Genomic DNA, 17,089 nt, shown 5'->3' with positions numbered 1-17,089 from the left:
CAAGGGTCTTCTCCAACACCACAGTTCAAAAGCATCAATTCTTCGGCACTCTTCCTTCTTTATGTCTAGCTCTCACATTTATACATGACTACTGGAAAGACCATAGCCTTGACTATAGGGAACTTTATTGACGGTGCTGTCTTTGCTATTTAAAACACTTGTTTAGGTTTGTCATAGCTTCCTGCCAAGAAGGAGTCATCTTCTAATTTCATGGCTGTAGTCACCATCTGCAGTGATTTTAGAGTCAAAGAAAATGAAATTTGTCATTGATTGCACCTTTTCCCCGTCTATTTGCTATAAAGTGATGGGACTAGATACCATGATCTTAGGTGGTTTTTTTCTTTTTTTTTAATATTGAGTTCTAAGCCGGCTTTTTCACTTTCCTCCTTCACCCGCGTCAAGAGGCTGTTTAGTTCCTCTTCGATTTCTGCCTTTAGAGTGGTATCATCCACTATCTGAGGGTTTTTATATTTCTCCCTGCAATCTTGATTCCAACTTGTGCTTCATCTAGTCCAGCATTTCACATGATGTACTGTATATTTAAGTTAAATAAGCTGGGTGACAATACACAGCCTTGATGCACTCCTTACCCAGTTTTGAACCAATCCATTGTTCCATGTCCAGTTCTGTTGCTTTTTGACCTGCATACAGGTTTCTCAGGAGACAGATAACATGGCCTGGTATTTCCCTCTCCAAGAGTTTTCCAAAGTTTGTTATGATCCACACAAAGGCTTTAGTGTAGTCAATGAAACAGAGGTAGATGTTTTTTTGGAATTCCCTTGCTTTCTCTGTGATATAGCAAATGTTGGCATTTTGATCTCTGGTTCTTCTACCTTTTCTAAACCCATCTGGAACATGTGGAAGTTCTTGGTTCACATAATGCTGAAGCCTAGCTTGGAGGATTTTTAGCATAATCTTACCAGCATGGGGGGTGAGTGCACTTGTCTGGTGGTTTGAACATTCTTTAATACTGCCCTTGTTGGGATTTGGGATGAGGATTGACCTTTTCCAGTCCTGTGGCCACTGCTGGGTCCTCCAAATTTCCTGACATACTGAGTGGAGCACTTTTGTAGATTCATCTTTTAGGATTTTAAATAACTCTGCTGAGATTCCATCACCTTCACTACCTTTATTGGCAACAGTGCTTCCTAAGGCCCACACTTCACACTCCAAAATATCTGGCTCTGAGTGAGAGACAACACCATCGTGGTTATCCGGGTCATTAAGATCTTTGTTGTACAGTTCTTCTGTGTATTCTTTCCACCTCTTCTCGATCTCTTCTGCTTCTATTAGGTCTTTACTATTTCTGTCCTTTATTGTGCCCATCTTTGAATGAAATGTTCCTTTGATATTTCCAACTTTTTAGAAGAGATCTCTAATCTCACCCTTTCTGTTGTTTTCCTTTTTTTTTTTTTTTTTTTGGCATTGTTCATTGAAGATGGCCTTCTTGTCTCTCCTTGTTATTCTCTGGATTTAGTTGGGTATACCTTTCCCTTTCTCCCTTGCTTTCACTTATCTTCTTTCCTCTGCTGTTTGTAAAGCCTCCTCAGACAACCACTTTGCCTTCTTGCATTTCTTTTTTGGTGGATGGTTTTATCCACTGCCTCCTGTACAATATTACAGGCCTCTGGAGGAGGGAATGGCAAACCAGTCTAGTATGTTAGCTGTGAGAACCACATGAACTGTATAAAAAGGCAAAAAGATATGACACCGAAAGATGAGCCTCCAGGTCAAAAGGTGGAGGGGGGAAGAGCAGAGAACATCTACTAGCAGCTCCAGAAAGAATGAAGAAGCCAGGTCAAAGCAGAAACAATGCTCAGTTGTGGATACGTTTGGTGATAAAAGCAAAATCTGATGCTGCAAACAGTATTGCATAGGAACCTGGAATGTTAGGTCCATGAATCAAGGTAAATTGGACATGGTCAAGCAGGAGATGGCAAGAGTAAGCATGGGCATCTTAGGAATCAGTGAACTGAAATGGATGAAAATGGGTGAATTTAATTCAGATGACTATTATTTCTACTATTGTGGGCAAGAATCCCATAGAAGAAATGAATAGTCATCATAATCAACAAAAGAGTGCAAAATGCTATACTTGGGTGCAGTTTTAAAAATGACAGAATGATCTTGGTTCATTTCCAAGGCAAACCATTCAACATCACAATAATCCAAGTCTATGCCCCAACCACTGATGCCAAAGAAGCTGAAATTGATCAGTTTTTATGAAGACCTAGAAAACCTCCTAAAACTAATACCAGAAAATGATTTTCCATTCATCATAGGGGATTAGAATGCAAAAGTAGGAAGTCAAGAGATACCTGGAGTAACAGGCATTTTTGACCTTAGGGTACAAAATGAAGCAGGGCAAAGGCTAACAGAATTCTGCCAAAAGAATGCACTGGTCATAGCAAACACCCTTTTTCAATAACACAGGCGACAGCTTTACACATAGACATCACCAAATGGTCAGTAGTGAAATCAGATTGATTACATTCTTTGTAGCTGAAAATGGAGAACCTGTCAGCAAAAACAGGACCTGGAGCTGACTGTGGCTCAGACCATCTGCTCCTCATATCTAAATTCAGACTTAAACTAAAGAAAGTGGTGAAAACCACTCGGCCAGTCAGGTATAGCTTAAATCAAATCCTCTATGTTATGCAGTGGAGATGATGAATAGATTCAAGGGATTGGATCTTGTAAACAGCGTGCCTGAAGAGCAATGGACAGAGTCCATAATATTGTACAGGAGGCAAGGAATAAAACCATCCCAAAGTAAAAAAAAGAAAAGGAACTTCTCACCATGCCTGGAAAAAGAGAGTAGCTCAAACTGTAATGATCAAAGCCAATACTGGGGTTAAATATGTGACGATCAGACAAGCTAAGGGGATCTGTAGACCGAAACAAGTATCCTCAGGGTTTTCTCTTTTGTGGAAATATAACTGACTTACAGTGTGGCGCTTGCTTCAGTGTACAGCAAGGTGATTCTGTACAAGATATGTGTACATTTCCAGGTTATTTTCTATCATAGGTTATTATAAGTTGCTGCATATAGTTCCCTGTGCTATACAGTATATCAGTATATCATTGTTGTTATGTTTGTTTTGTATGTGAATGTGTATCTGCTAATCTCAAACTCCTGATTTATCCCTCCCTGCCTCCCTTTCCACTGTGGGAAACTTGAATCTATTCTCTGTATCTGTGAGTGGGTTTCTGTTTTGTAATTAGATTCATTTGTATTATGCTTTAGATTGCATATATAAGTGATATCACATATATCCTTCTCTGACTTACAGCACTTAGTGTGATATTCTTCTGATTTTATAATGAGAGAAGCGAACACATCCCTGATATTAAAGCCCAGCCTGCATCCCTTCCTGCAGGTACCACGGTGCCAGCGCTGCTCAATAGCACATCCAACCAGCTCTACCTGCACTTCCAGTCGGACATCAGCGTGGCCGCTGCTGGCTTCCACCTGGAGTACAAAAGTAAGCTCCCCTGTCTCTGCACCTGGCTTTCCCTGTGACGCTGAGTGATTTTCTTAAAGAGGAAGTGGATCCCTGCCCTTATTACACAGTGAAATTTTGTTCTAAAGTTATGTTTAGAAGTTCCATGTAGTTGGGTATTACAAAACCAATCTCTATGAACTATATTGTTATTACATAAATATTAATATAATATTTTGTTACATAATTATATCACTACTATAACAATATATTGTTATTGGGGCTGTATCTTATTATATTATATTGTATAACATAATTATATTGTGAAAGACAAATTTATAGGGAAATGAAGAAGTTAGGATCTGGAATAATTAGTTAAAACATTGGCTTTGCTTTCAGGCTATTTGTGTTAAAAAGAAAAATAGTACAAAATACCTGTTTGTAATATTGCTAGTTTTTCTTGTGAGTGGTAGAAGATACTCAGATAAGGATCCAAAAATGTAGAAGTATTAATTTCCAAATAGATTATGGTCATAAGCTCTTTCTGTTTCTAGTCTCAGAGGCTGTTAGTATGAGAGCAGCAGAGAGCAGCCCCTTCAGTGCCTACATTTGTGTATTATTCATTTTAATTGGAAGAAGGTAACGCAAAGGAGATGTTAACCTTTTAAAAAATGGATGTGAGACTGAGTTAATAGTCTGATAAATGGGATGACAAAGGTCAGATTCACAAATCCACTTTGGCGTTTGATTATGCAGGTAAACCTTGTAAAAGCAAAATCAGAATTTCCAGTGAGAGTGAAGTTTAGTTTAGGACATGTTTTCAAGCACTAAAAATGCTTAATGCTGATATTCATCTCGTTTAATAAGCAGTTGCAAATAAGCAAATACATGGATAAGCTTTAATAAGTGATCCTTTGAATTGAGATAAACAGTTTGTTGGGATGTAAATGCGTGCATGTATTTGAATGGCCAGATTTCCAGCTGATGATAAATATTCTGAACCAGACACAAACCACAGTGCTGTTTTGCATTCCGGTTGAATTTCCTTACTTATTACCGGCATTTGTATGCAAGTTTATTCCAATTTATTTGAACGGGATTGCATTAGTGACTGCGTAAAATGATACTGTGGATGTTATTTATGTAGAATATGTCTGGAAAAATCACTACTTTGATACATATGGTGAACATCTGTAGATAGGAAACTATAAACCTTATTTATGATAGTGTCAATAAATTCACTAATATTTTTAGCAGCATTAGATTTGATCAATGTGCCCATCTCTTCCTCTCAAAGTGATCTTGTGGCTTCTGACTCTTCATTCACTCCTTATAGAAAGAGGTGCTACTGAAATAATTAGTCTACAATTACCGTGAAATATTATCCATGACTCACACAGACCTCAGCTCCAACAATATATTAATAGTAATCACCTGCATTTCATTTTGTTCTCAGCCAATTAAATTCATTAAAAGAAAGCTGAACATATTGCTTACTGAAATTAATCTTGTTCAAGGATCTAAGGCCTTGTTTCATTACTTAATCTATTTGTTTTTTTACTTGGCCACACAGAATGCCATGTTTTCATCTGTGAGTTTCTTTACCGAATCATTGTTTTTGGACACTAATAGTATTCTGAGGATCATGCCATTATCTTCTGTGTGTTTAAGAGGTAGTTATTTCTCTGTTCTAATTCTTTGTGTCAGTTTAAAATTTGGATTATACAAAGTGTTTGTAGCGTTAATCTTATTAAGGTGAACACCAAACAGTGTAAGGATTGTTGAAGTAAGTTATCAAAAATTGTCTAATATTCATAACCTTCTAACATGTTTTTTTTTACTCTCTGGCCCTTTCTTTTTCATTTTTTTTTACATTTTAAACTGGAATATATAGCTGATTAGCAAAGCTGTGATAGTTTTAGGTGGACAGTAAAGGGACTTAGCTATATATATCCGTTAACATATTTTTACATCTACCTTAAATTGTGTATTTCCAGTCTGCACACCTTTCAATTCAGATTTTTCACTAAAATATATACCCATGAAATAAGAGTAAAAACAGCAACAAGCTCCGTGCCTGGTCCTGCCATAACCATGTTACAGCTATTTATTCAACTGTCCTCAAAACAACTCCATTTTTGAGGTATGCTTAGGTTTTAAAAGGGCTTCTCTGACTTAGATGGTAAAGAATCTGCCTGCAGTGCAGGAGACTTGGGTTAGGAAGGCCCCCTGGAGAAGGGCATGGCTACTCACCCCAGTATTCTTGCCTGGGAAATCCCATGGACAGAGGAGCCTGGTGGGCAACAGCCCATGGGGTCTTTAAGAGTCAGTCATGACTGAGCGTGGAGAAGGCAATGGCACCCCACTCCAGTACTCTTGCCTGGGAAATCCCATGGACGGAGGAGCTTGGTAGGCTGCAGTCCATGGGGCCACTATGAGTAGGACACGACTGAGTGACTTCACTTTCACTTTTCACTTTCATGCATTGGAGAAGGAAAAGGCAACCCACTCCAGTGTTCTTGCCTGGAGAATCCCAGGGACAGGGGAGCCTGGTGGGCTGCTGTCTATGGGGTCGCACAGAGTCGGACACAGCTGAAGCGAGTTAGCAGCAGCAGCAGCAGGGCTGAACGGCTAACACCAGGCCTTGAAGGAGAAGAAACAGAGCCCCTCGTGCGTCCAGCCTGCTCAGGTCAGGGTCAGACTGCTGCCGACTTACAGAATGAGCACATGTAGACGCAGATGTGTTTCATCACAAATGAGCACCTGCCCAGGAATCACAACTGTCCAATCAGAACGAGCGCACAGACCGCCCTTCTGAGCTAAGGGAGCCATCACCTGTCGCTAGGAGCTGAATGGTGTGTGGAAGGGAAAGGGGCTTGGGACTCAGTCCTGGAGACTCAGTTGGTCCGATCCTAAAACCTGAGCTGTTACAGCAAGTCCACCCCTGCTTCCATCTGAGAAGTCTGAGTTTCTCACATGAAAGTGAAGGCCAGTCGCTATTAATTAGGTGCACATGCGCTTGTCACTTTAGTCATGTCGACTCTTTGAAACCCTGTGAACTATAGCCCTCCAGGCTCTTCCATGGGATTCTCCAGGCAAGAATCATGGAGTGGGTTGCCATTTCCTTCTCTGGGGGATCTTCCCAACCCACAGATTGAACCCAAGTCTCCTGCAGCTCCTGAAGTGCAGGCGGATTCTTTACCACTGAGTCAGCAGAGACGCCCCCTCTTAATCATAACAGCCCATAATTCCAAATGAACACTGACAGGAATATTTCAAACAAAAAGCAAACACTTTTATTTGCAATTTGGTGGGAAGAGGACAAATAAGATTAAACACCCAAACCCTGATGGAGTGTTGCTATTGATATTATTTGTATTTTATTGATTTTTTCCCTTTTTCTGATAGCTTTTGGTTTAATTGAATCTTTTATTTAAGTTCCAATTTATCTCCACTATGGTCTTATTAGAGAAAAGTCTTAAAAAACATTAAGGGTCTCTCTAGACAAGTTTAAAATATGTTCTTTAATATAACACATCTTACGTTGCTGCTGCTGCTGCTAAGTTGCTCAGTCGTGTCTGACTCTCTGTGACCCCACGGACTGCAGCCCACCAGGCTCCTCTGTCCATGGGATTTTCCAGGCAAGAGTACTGGAGTGGGGTGCCATTGCCTTCTCCGCATCTTACTTTCAAATAATGTTATTTCACTTTGTGTCTAGTGAAACTTACAAACTTGTACTTCTAATTTCTTCTATCCATCCTTCATGTTATTGTTGTTTTACATTTTATTTTTGTGTATTATAAAACCTGCAAATATTTTTCTACTTTTTTGCTTTAAATATTGATCCTCATTAGTGAAGAAAATAAGAAAATAAATGTTTTATATTTACCTTATTTTTAGCATCTATGGAGCTCTTTATTTCTTTGGGTGAATCCAAGTTTCCATTTAATTTTTTTCTGTCTAAAGAACTTCCTTCAATTCTTCTGATAGGGCAGGTCTGCTGACAATGAATTTTCCCAGCTATTGTTTTTCTGAAAAAGCCACCATTTTGCCTTCATTTTTTGAAAGATGTTTTGGCTGGGTTTGGAAATCTGGGTCAGAAGTTCTTTTTCAGTACAGGGCTTCCCTGGTGGCTAAGTGGTAAAGAATCTGCCTACCAGTGCAAGAGACAAAGGTTCAATCCCTGCATCAGGAAGATCCCTTGAAGGAGAAAATAGCAACCCACTCCAGTATTCTTGTGGGGAAAATCCATGGACAGGGGAGCCTGGGGGGCTGCAGTCCACGGGGTCACACAGAGTCAGACACGACTGAGCACATGGCCCACACACACACGTAAAATGTGCCCCTTCACTGTCATTGCTCAGTTTGTGATGAGAAGTAAGCTGTAATTCTTCTGGCTGTGTATTTGTCCATTTTCTGGCTTCCTTTACAAGTCTCTCTATATCTTTTATTTTCATCAGATAGACTGTGGTGTGTCTAGGTGTGTGTGTGCACACGCACATGTGCGTGCACACTTGATATTCATCCTGTTTGGTGACTCTTACATTCTTGGATCTAAGGTTTAATGTCTTCCATTATAATATTTATGAAAATGTCTTGACCATTATCATTACAAATAGTTCTTTCCCCCGTTCTCTTTTCCTGTTTTGGGGGGAAACTCCATTCACATGTCTGTTGGACATGTTGACATTGTATCACAATTCTTGGATGCAGTTCTGTTTTATTCACACTATCTATGTGTTCCAGTTTTTGTAGTTACTATTAACCTTTGATTCTCTGAGTCTTTCCTTGGCTATGTTAAGTCTGCTAATGAGCCCACTGAAATAATTCTTCATCTCAGATATTGTGTTTTCCCCCTTGAATTTCCACTTGCCAGTTTCTTATAATTAGTCTCTCTGCCATAATTTCTCCACCTCTTCATGAACACTATCTTGTCCACTAGATGTTTTAACATATTTTTATATTTGATATCTGTCCAATATTCCACTATATGACTGTGCAAAGTCTGACTGCTTTATCTCTAGACAAAGTGGTTTTATTCTTAAATACTTTATTAAAGATGGGCACTATTTCTAATAAAGTAGAACCCTACTTTATCATTGTTCAGTTGCTAAGTCATGTCTGACTCGTTGTGATTCCATGGGTTGCAACACGACAGACTCCTCTGTCCTCCACTCTCTCCTTGAGTCTGCTCAAACACATGTCCATTGCATCAGTGATGCTATTAATATTTGTGCTAGGAATGGGCACCACTTATGTTAGCCTGTTGAATCAGGAGTTGCCATGGGTTTGAGTTCTGTTGTTGCTATGGTTACTTTCAGAGCATCAGATCCTCAGTGGTGAGCTGCAACTGCCAAGTCCTAGTTGGAGGCTTTTTCTCAGTCATTAATCCAACCTTAGCTATCAGTTTTCCCTGAATGCCTTTTCAAAAGAGATGGTATCCTTCCAGACTTCTGTGTCTCCCCAGTAGTAGATGCTGTTGCTTGTTACTTCATGTTAAGCTTACACTGGTGTCAAGATAGTTCTCTCCCAGCCAAAGTCAGACTCTGAGAGTCTGTGCATGGTGGGATGGGGTGTTCTCAGCAATCTTGCCCACCCTCCCGAGGTTGTAAGCTTCTACCTATGACTGGTATTTGAAGAGAATTTCCTGACTGCCCCCTAGTATCAGAAGATCATGGTCTTGGTACTGATAGAGGATCTTAAGCTCACTGGTTCTCCTGCTACACCCCAGATGTAGACTTTCTCTATACACCTTTCTCCAGGCTACTGTGCCTCTCTTCTTGTGCCCTGGAGGGAACAGGTTTTTGCAACTGAAAGTGGTTTAACTCTTTCTTTCCTAAAAGAGAAAAATTCGGGGAAGTGCATGAGATTCCATGCCCCTCTCCATAGAAACAATGATATTTGGTAGCAGTGAGGGGTGGTAAGGGAGAGGCTGATTCCAGGCTCTTACCAGGCCCCCAGTGTTTCTCTTAATTACTCAGCAGAGGTGCAATGACGGAAGGGCAGAACCTTCCTCTATCTGGGACCCCGAGCAGCTGGAGACCCATTCTGGGAACTGGCCATTGCTAAGATGGTAGCTAATCTGCCCTTGCCTATGGGAGTCAGTCCTTTCTCTCCTGTGATCCATCACAGTGACAGTTCATGTGCCCTGCCTCCCCTTGGAGGCACTGATCCTTGGGAACTGATGTCACCTGGGTACCTGAAACCTCAGCTCCCCAATGAGTTCAACAATGGCTATGATTTTGTAGTTTAAATTTCCTCACTGCTAAAGTGGACTTGAGATTTTATTTTACATATTTCTATATCCTAGGTAGACATGGAAGTCTTTTGTGGGTGTTAAAATTGCTCTACTTCAAGGATAGATGAATACTAAAATTATTTATTTAGGTTGACCATGAAGAAGTTTTTCTAGAATGACCAGTCTTAAACAAAATCATCTATCTATAAGTATAATCTGTCTATCTAATACATATTCTTTATCCTTTCTTGTTTAACAACAAAACCCAAAAAATTCCTGCTAATGGCAAATAGTTAAGGCTATGGCTTTTCCAGTGGTCATGTATGGATGTAAGAGTTGGACTGTGAAGAAAGCTGAGCACCGAAGAATTGATGCTTTTGAACTGTGGTGTTGGAGAAGACTCTTGAGAGTCCCTTGGACTGCAAGGAGATCCAACCAGTCCATCCTAAAGGAGATCAGTCCTGGGTGTTCATTGGAAGGATTCATGTTAAAACTGAAATTACAATACTTTGGCCACCTGATGCGAAGAGATGACTCATTTGCAAAGACCCTGATCCTGGGAAAGATTGAGGGCAGGAGGAGAAGGGGACAACAGAGGATAAGATGGTTGGATGGCATCACCGACTCAGTGGACATGAGTTTTGGTAAACTCCGGGAGTTGGTGATGGACAGGGAGGTCTGGTGTGTTGTGGTCCATGGGGTCACAAAGAGTCAGACACAACTGAGTGACTGAACTGAACTGAACTGAATGTCACATAAAGACGCACACACACTCCTGTACAGTCTCATAAACTAAGCATGTAATACATATAACTTTAAGTTATTAAAGTTTCACAGTTCTTCATAACTGTGAAAAAGTACAGAGATATTTATAGATAAATGATATAGAATTAAATTTAATATATATTTACATTATAAATATATTATTAGAATAAATTTATCTAGTTGAAAATTGCTCTCCATTGAAAGATTGCTTGAATTAGAAATTGTTTATCCTGATTTGTGCACACAGCAGTGCTTGTTTAATGATCATACTTCATATTACTAACACCTTGTTTATTAAGTTAGACCCAGTACTGTGACTGAGCTTACTCACCACTCTATCTTGCTAAGTTGGAAGATAATTTCTGGGTCCACAGGGAACCATACAAGACTTCATCTAGTGGCATCTACGCCAAGTTAATGTCATAAACCCATTGAGTGTATTTGACCTCCAGTGAGGGGCCACTGCAATTATTCAAGCCTATTTAGTGATAATATGTGGCACTGTCTAAACAGCACCAAAATAATTCTATTTCTGAATTATTTTCATAATAATTTCTTTATTTTATGTACTATCTTTCTCAAGAGACCTTCTTCCACTCCTGTTCACTATTGGGAAATCCATTGGAGTTAACAAAATATTTTTGGAGTCTATGAGATATGACACTTGACCCCTGGAAAGCGAGTGAAATAGAGAAGCTACTGTGCAGTATGAATTTCAAATGTCCTGCAGAGCCGAAAAGTTAGCTATTCTTCTCTAAACAGAAGCCCAGCAGAGGGCGTGCTCTGATGTGGAAGCTAACTTCCCATGTCTCAGACTCTGGCCCTTTGTTACAGGACAGTATACAGATGGGTCAGACCCTGGAACATCTAAGCCTCATGTGATAGAGAAAAAGAGACAGTAGTATTGTAGTAGCACATTTATTCTGAAAAAAGATAGGAGTTTGGAATTAGTGATTTGTAGTTATTATGAAAAAAAAAATTCAGAGAAAAGTAAGTATAACGACTCCTTCTTTGTTTGAAATGAATGCTTATCTTTAACAAGGTAGAGTCAAATGGAGATTTTTTTCACATTTTGGCATGCTTCCAAGTTAAGGGTATTAATGGTTATTAGTTAAAATGATGATTATAAAATAAATATAAAATATTTTGCTATAATATTTCAGACAAATTTTTTTCTCAATTAAAAATTGACCTAGAACTAACTATAATATAGTAGTATTCTTTGAGGTACAACTTCAAAATGTATTATGCATGATTAAGTCCTTCTCATGTGTATTTATATAATTGGTAGTTATGTATATAGTGAAAACTAATATTATATATCATGATCTTATAACATCTCACTCAAAGTATACATACCTAGATGAATGAGAAGTAAGACTGTCAAGATTTTTATAAAAAGATAATCTGTCTGTCCTTTAGTTATTGGGTACAACTTAAGATAAAAATATGTACGTGTACAACAAAGAAATTTTTAAAAGAAAATTTGTAAAAGACAACCAAACTAAAGAGAAACATATAAATATATTAGCCACTGAGATTTAAAATAATTGCTATTGTTAGGTACTAAATTTAGCTTCAGATTTATGGCAATAAAAGCAAAAGAGGAAGTAGAATTTAATTATCTTTTAATAAAGAAACAGTAATTAAAAGAGATAAGTTCCTTCTTTGTTGTATATTCTATAAAGCACTTATAGTTTACAACTGAAGTTGTCTTCAAAAAAAGATTCTCTAGAAAATCCAAGAGTGAACTTTACATGACAACTAAGGTATCAATTTTTGATCTACTGGTGAGAACACAGTATACTGTACTGTGTGTGCTAAGTCACTTCAGTCATGTCCAACTCTTTGTGACCTTGTGGGCTGTCACCCGCCAGGCTTTTCTGTCCATGGGATTCTCCAGGCAAGAATACTGGAGTGGGTTGCCATACAGTAAACTGCATTGATTTCTGGGTCAACAAAATATTATCACTAAAGTTATGTTTATAACATGTGTTCTTTTTTTTTTTAATATTTTTAACACGTCTTCTTTTAAAATACTTTCCCCCTGTTTGTTTGTAGTGATCAAGTAAGTAGTACATTCATTTCCTTTGTGAACTCATTTCAAAACTGTCACTCAAAAGGAAGTATCTAATGAGGATTAAAATTCTGGAAAATACCTTAAGTTTTAGAAATGAAAAGTACAAGAGAAATAGTTAAATATTGACAGCTTGAAGTAGCCCTCTATGATAACAGTGACCCTCACATATACATGCAAATTATTAATATTAATACATTTTAAAATTTTATTTTATCACCAAAAATTTTGTTTTGGGGTTTAGCTGATTATAATAATACATGTTTTAGTGGCACTTGTGAATACTATGTTAATAATACTAATAAGGTTTCTCAACTTGAATAGTGAGTGTAAATAAACATCCCAGTCCAATGACACATTGTGCAAGACGACACCTCATATGTCCTGGGGTGCGTTTATGAGTATTTCATTCTGTGCACCCAGAGGTGACAGCTCTGTACCTCCACCAGAGTGGGCGTCCAGTAAGCCATGCCCATTCAGTCCTGTAATAAGGTGATCTTAATCGTATCAGTTTAAGCCCATTTTTGTATTTAACTATATGTCAATCATTTGTTGATCCATATATTCTGAGACCCTCTCAACTCCTGCCTTCTATTAAAATTGATATCATTAGCACCAATTGACAATTCATGTCTTCTTTATCTCCTACCATGGTCTCTGTACCAGGAACCATGGGTGAGTTTGAAGTCTTGCATATCCTGACTTCTATCTAACACTCCAGACAGCTCCAGAGCCCCTTCTGGTAACATGACGTCTCTCTTACAAGACTATTTTAGGCATTCAATAGTAACAGACCTTTGTTGGGTGATAGGAGAATCCTAACTTTATTTGAGGTTGAAAGTAACACACACAAAAATCTGGTAACTGATTAAAACTTTCCTACTAACAGTGATATTTTGGCATTTTACCAAGTATCACATTTAAATGAAAGATGTGATTTAATTACTTAATCCCTGGGGTCTTTAGTTGGATGTCTTCTAAAATAAAGGGATTGAAATTCAGTTTTCCAGTTGTCCTTGGATACGTCTTTGGAATTTCGGGCATTAACAGATTTGGGAAGGAAAGGGTAAAGTGTACAGAACTGAAGCTTAATCTTAAGCTCTGCTGACCACCAACTACTGTCCCCACACTGATTTCAGAGGTGGGTCTCATCATTAACTCTGTATTTATCAGCTAGTCTCTGGTTGCTGTTGAGAGAATCATCAATCATTAGACAAATTCTGCTGCTACTCGTTCAGGCCATGACTCAGAGAGTTGCCCACATGAAAAGGAGTTTGGTTTCAAATTGTTATTGTTGTTCAGTCTCTGAGTCATGTCTTACTCTTTACAACCCCATAGAATGCAGAATGCCAGGCTTCCTTGTCCTTCACTATTTCCTAGAGTTTGCTCAAACTCAGGTCCACTGAACAGTGAGGCTGTATAACTGTCTCATCCTCTGTCACGCCCTTCTCCTCCTGCCCTCAATCTTTCCCAGCATCAGGATCTTTTCCAATGAGTCGGCTCTTTGCATAAGGTGGCCGAAGTGTTGGAGCTTCAGCTTCAGCATCAGTCCTAGCAATGACTATTCAGGACTGATTTCCTTTAAGATTGACTGGTTTGATCTCCTTACAGTCCAAGGGTCTCTCAAGAGTCTTCTACCTAGAACAACAATTCTAAAGCATCAATTCTTCAGTGCTTGGCCTTCTTTATGGTCCAACTTTCAGAGCTGTACATCACTACTGGAAAAACTACAGCTTTGACTACATGACTGTGATCAGCAAAGTGATGCCTCTGCTTTTTAATATGCTGTGTAGGTTTTTCATAACTTTCCTTCCAAGGAGCAAGCATCTTTTAATTTCATGGCTGCTGTCAGTGTCCACAGTGATTTTGGAACTCAAGTTGTCATTTGGTGCATCCCCTCACTTGTGTCTCATTTGAGACTATTTTTGTGTTTGACTGTTTTCAGTTTTGAATGGTTTTCATAGAGTGTCCACATTTGCTATGATTCCATCTCCTTTTGGCAATAATTTTCCCCCATCCCTATTCTAGTCCCCCTAAAATAAATTGTGGGTATCACTGCATTCATCCCCAATTGTTGGAGCATCTCATGTATGCCTGCTGTGTCCTCCAACCTCTGTAGATGGTGTCATGGGGCAACCAGGTATGGTCTCAGCTTATGCAGAACTTACAATTTAGTTGTGGGAGCATAATATACAAGAAAGCACTGTGATGGTTGTAGATTGTGTTCAGAACCTTGACGCAAATGAACAGAGTTCTTAGGTACAAAATAACTGCAGTGCTCTTAGACTGAAAATATTTGTTGAAGGAAGAATGAGACAATACCCAACATTCAGTCACAACAAAACTTACAGAAACATATTATGGCCAAAGGAAACTATCAGTGACCACCCCAGGTAGAAAGACTTGTTACACTCCTGAAGAAATGTCAACTGCAGAGGGAGCCTTGGGAACAATCAAAGGAGAGGTAGGTAACAAGAGCGAAAGAGGGAGCTAGTTGAAGAGTGTTCACAGCCCAGGATTTTGTTGTGAAAACAATCGGAAGACACTGAATGGTTTCTGTCAGGGAAGTGACATTTTTTCAAATGTCTTATTTTTCAAACAGATCAGCTAGGTTTTTGAGTAGAGACCCACCTGGACAGGAACAGGAGAGCGGGCATCCTCACAGGAGACGTGATTGTCCCAGGAGTCGTCAGTTTAGTTCTCTGGCTCAGAGGAGGCAGGGAAGCTGATGGATGCAGAGTTGGGTCAAGCTCAAAATAAGGCTCTTGGGTCTGGCCTTGAAAGTGTATTTGATCTGAGTACTGTTTGCGAAGATGTGGTGACTTAAAATACTGACTTCTCCATGGGGTCCATCCATCCCACACATAGTCAGATTTCTGAAAGTACATCCAGTTATTTTCAAGTGAGGAGTAATAGAGAAAGCAAATAAATTTTGTATGGTTATTTTTTATTAATACTCAAAGCATTTGATTTTTACTGAATCTTGTGATTTTATGAGTAAAAACTATTTAAAAGTGTGGTGCTAATAAACTTTGCAAATGAAAGTCATGTGGACCTTTTTAATTACTTTTTGCTCAATTGTAGATTACTTGCTGTTGGCATTGCTGATTTCCTTATCTGAGACTGTTGCAAATGTACCTCTCATATATAGCAGTATTTTTCCTCTCAATTTGGTGGTTTGGTTGCTTCAGTCATGTCTGACACTTGTGACCCCGTGGACTGTAGCTCCCCAAACTCCTCTGTCCATCAGATTTCCCAGGCAAGAATGCTGGAATGGGTTGCCATTTCCATCTCCATTTTTCCTCATAATCCTTGATAATTGCAGTATGGGGTTACACATAAATGTATGAAAAAATCTGATTGAGATATTTGCAGTTGAAGACTATAGTGTGACTACATTTTTTTGAGAATGGCAAAGAGCTCAATTTACAAAAAGATACAACCCTCCAAAATTCTCCAAGCCAGGCTTCAACACACGTGAACCATGAGCTTCCAGATGTTTAAGGGGGATTTAGAAAAGGCAGAGGAACCAGAGATCAAATTGCCAACATCTGTTGCACATGAACCATGAGCTTCCAGATGTTTAAGGGGGATTTAGAAAAGGCAGAGGAACCAGAGATCAAATTGCCAACATCTGTTGGATCATAGAAAAATTTCCAGTAAAACCTCAACCTCTGCTTTATTGATTATTCCAAAGCCTTTGACTGTGTAGATCACAACAAACTGTGGAAAGTTTTTCAAGAGATGGGAATACCAGACTACCTTACCTGCCTCTTGAGAAATCTGTATGCAGGTCAAGAAGAAACAGTTAGAACTGGACGTGAAACAACAGACTAGTTCAATATCCGGAAAGGAGTACATTAAGGCTGCATATTGTCACCCTGCTTATTTAACTTATATGCAGAGTACATCATGCGAAATGCTGGGCTGGATGGATGAAGCACAGCTGGAATCAAGATTTCCAGGAGAAAATAACTTCAGATCCACAGATGCCACCACCCTAGGGGCAGAAAGTGAAGAAGAACTAAAGAGTCTCTTGATGAAAGTGAAAGAGGAAAGTGAAAAAGTTGGCTTAAAACTCAACATTCAAAAAATGAAGATCATGGCATCTGGTCCCATCACTCCATGCCAAATAGATGGAGAAACAATAGAAACAGTGACAGACTTTACTTTATTGGGCTTCAAAGTCACTGCACATGATTACTGAAGCCATGAAATGAAAAGACACTTGTTCCTTGGAAGAAAAGCTATGACCAACCTCAGTTCAGTTCAGTCTCTCAGACATGTCTGACTCTTTGTGACCCCATGAATCTCAGCACCCCAGGCCTCCCTGTCTATTACCAGCTCCTGGAGTTTACTCAAACCCATGTTCATTGGGTCGGTGATGCCATCCAACCATCTCATCCTCTGTCGTCCCCTTCTCCTCCTGCCCCCAATCTGTCCCAGCATCAGGACCATCCTAGACAGCATATTAAAAAGCAGAGACATTACTTTGCCAACAAACGTCTGTCTGGTCAAAACTATGGTTTTTCCAGGAGTCATGTATAGATGTGAGAGTTGGGCCAT

At 39.2% G+C, this 17,089-nt stretch overlaps 1 protein-coding gene across 1 annotated transcript in view; it reads left to right on the top strand.

Annotated features, from left to right (window-relative positions):
• CSMD1 (CUB and Sushi multiple domains 1) overlaps positions 1 to 17,089 on the top strand; it is a 2,014,689-nt gene that overhangs the window by 1,792,310 nt on the left and 205,290 nt on the right. Inside the window, exon 37 of the mRNA XM_043893675.1 lies at positions 3,381 to 3,485. Coding sequence (XP_043749610.1) covers positions 3,381 to 3,485 — 105 coding nt within the window. The remainder of the gene's footprint in view (positions 1 to 3,380; positions 3,486 to 17,089) is intronic.

The sequence above is a fragment of the Cervus elaphus genome, chromosome 32 (assembly GCF_910594005.1).
Source record: "Cervus elaphus chromosome 32, mCerEla1.1, whole genome shotgun sequence".
Lineage (NCBI taxonomy): Eukaryota > Metazoa > Chordata > Mammalia > Artiodactyla > Cervidae > Cervus > Cervus elaphus.
The sequence above is the reverse complement of the archived record's forward strand: the minus strand, read 5'-3'. Positions and strand labels throughout refer to the sequence as shown.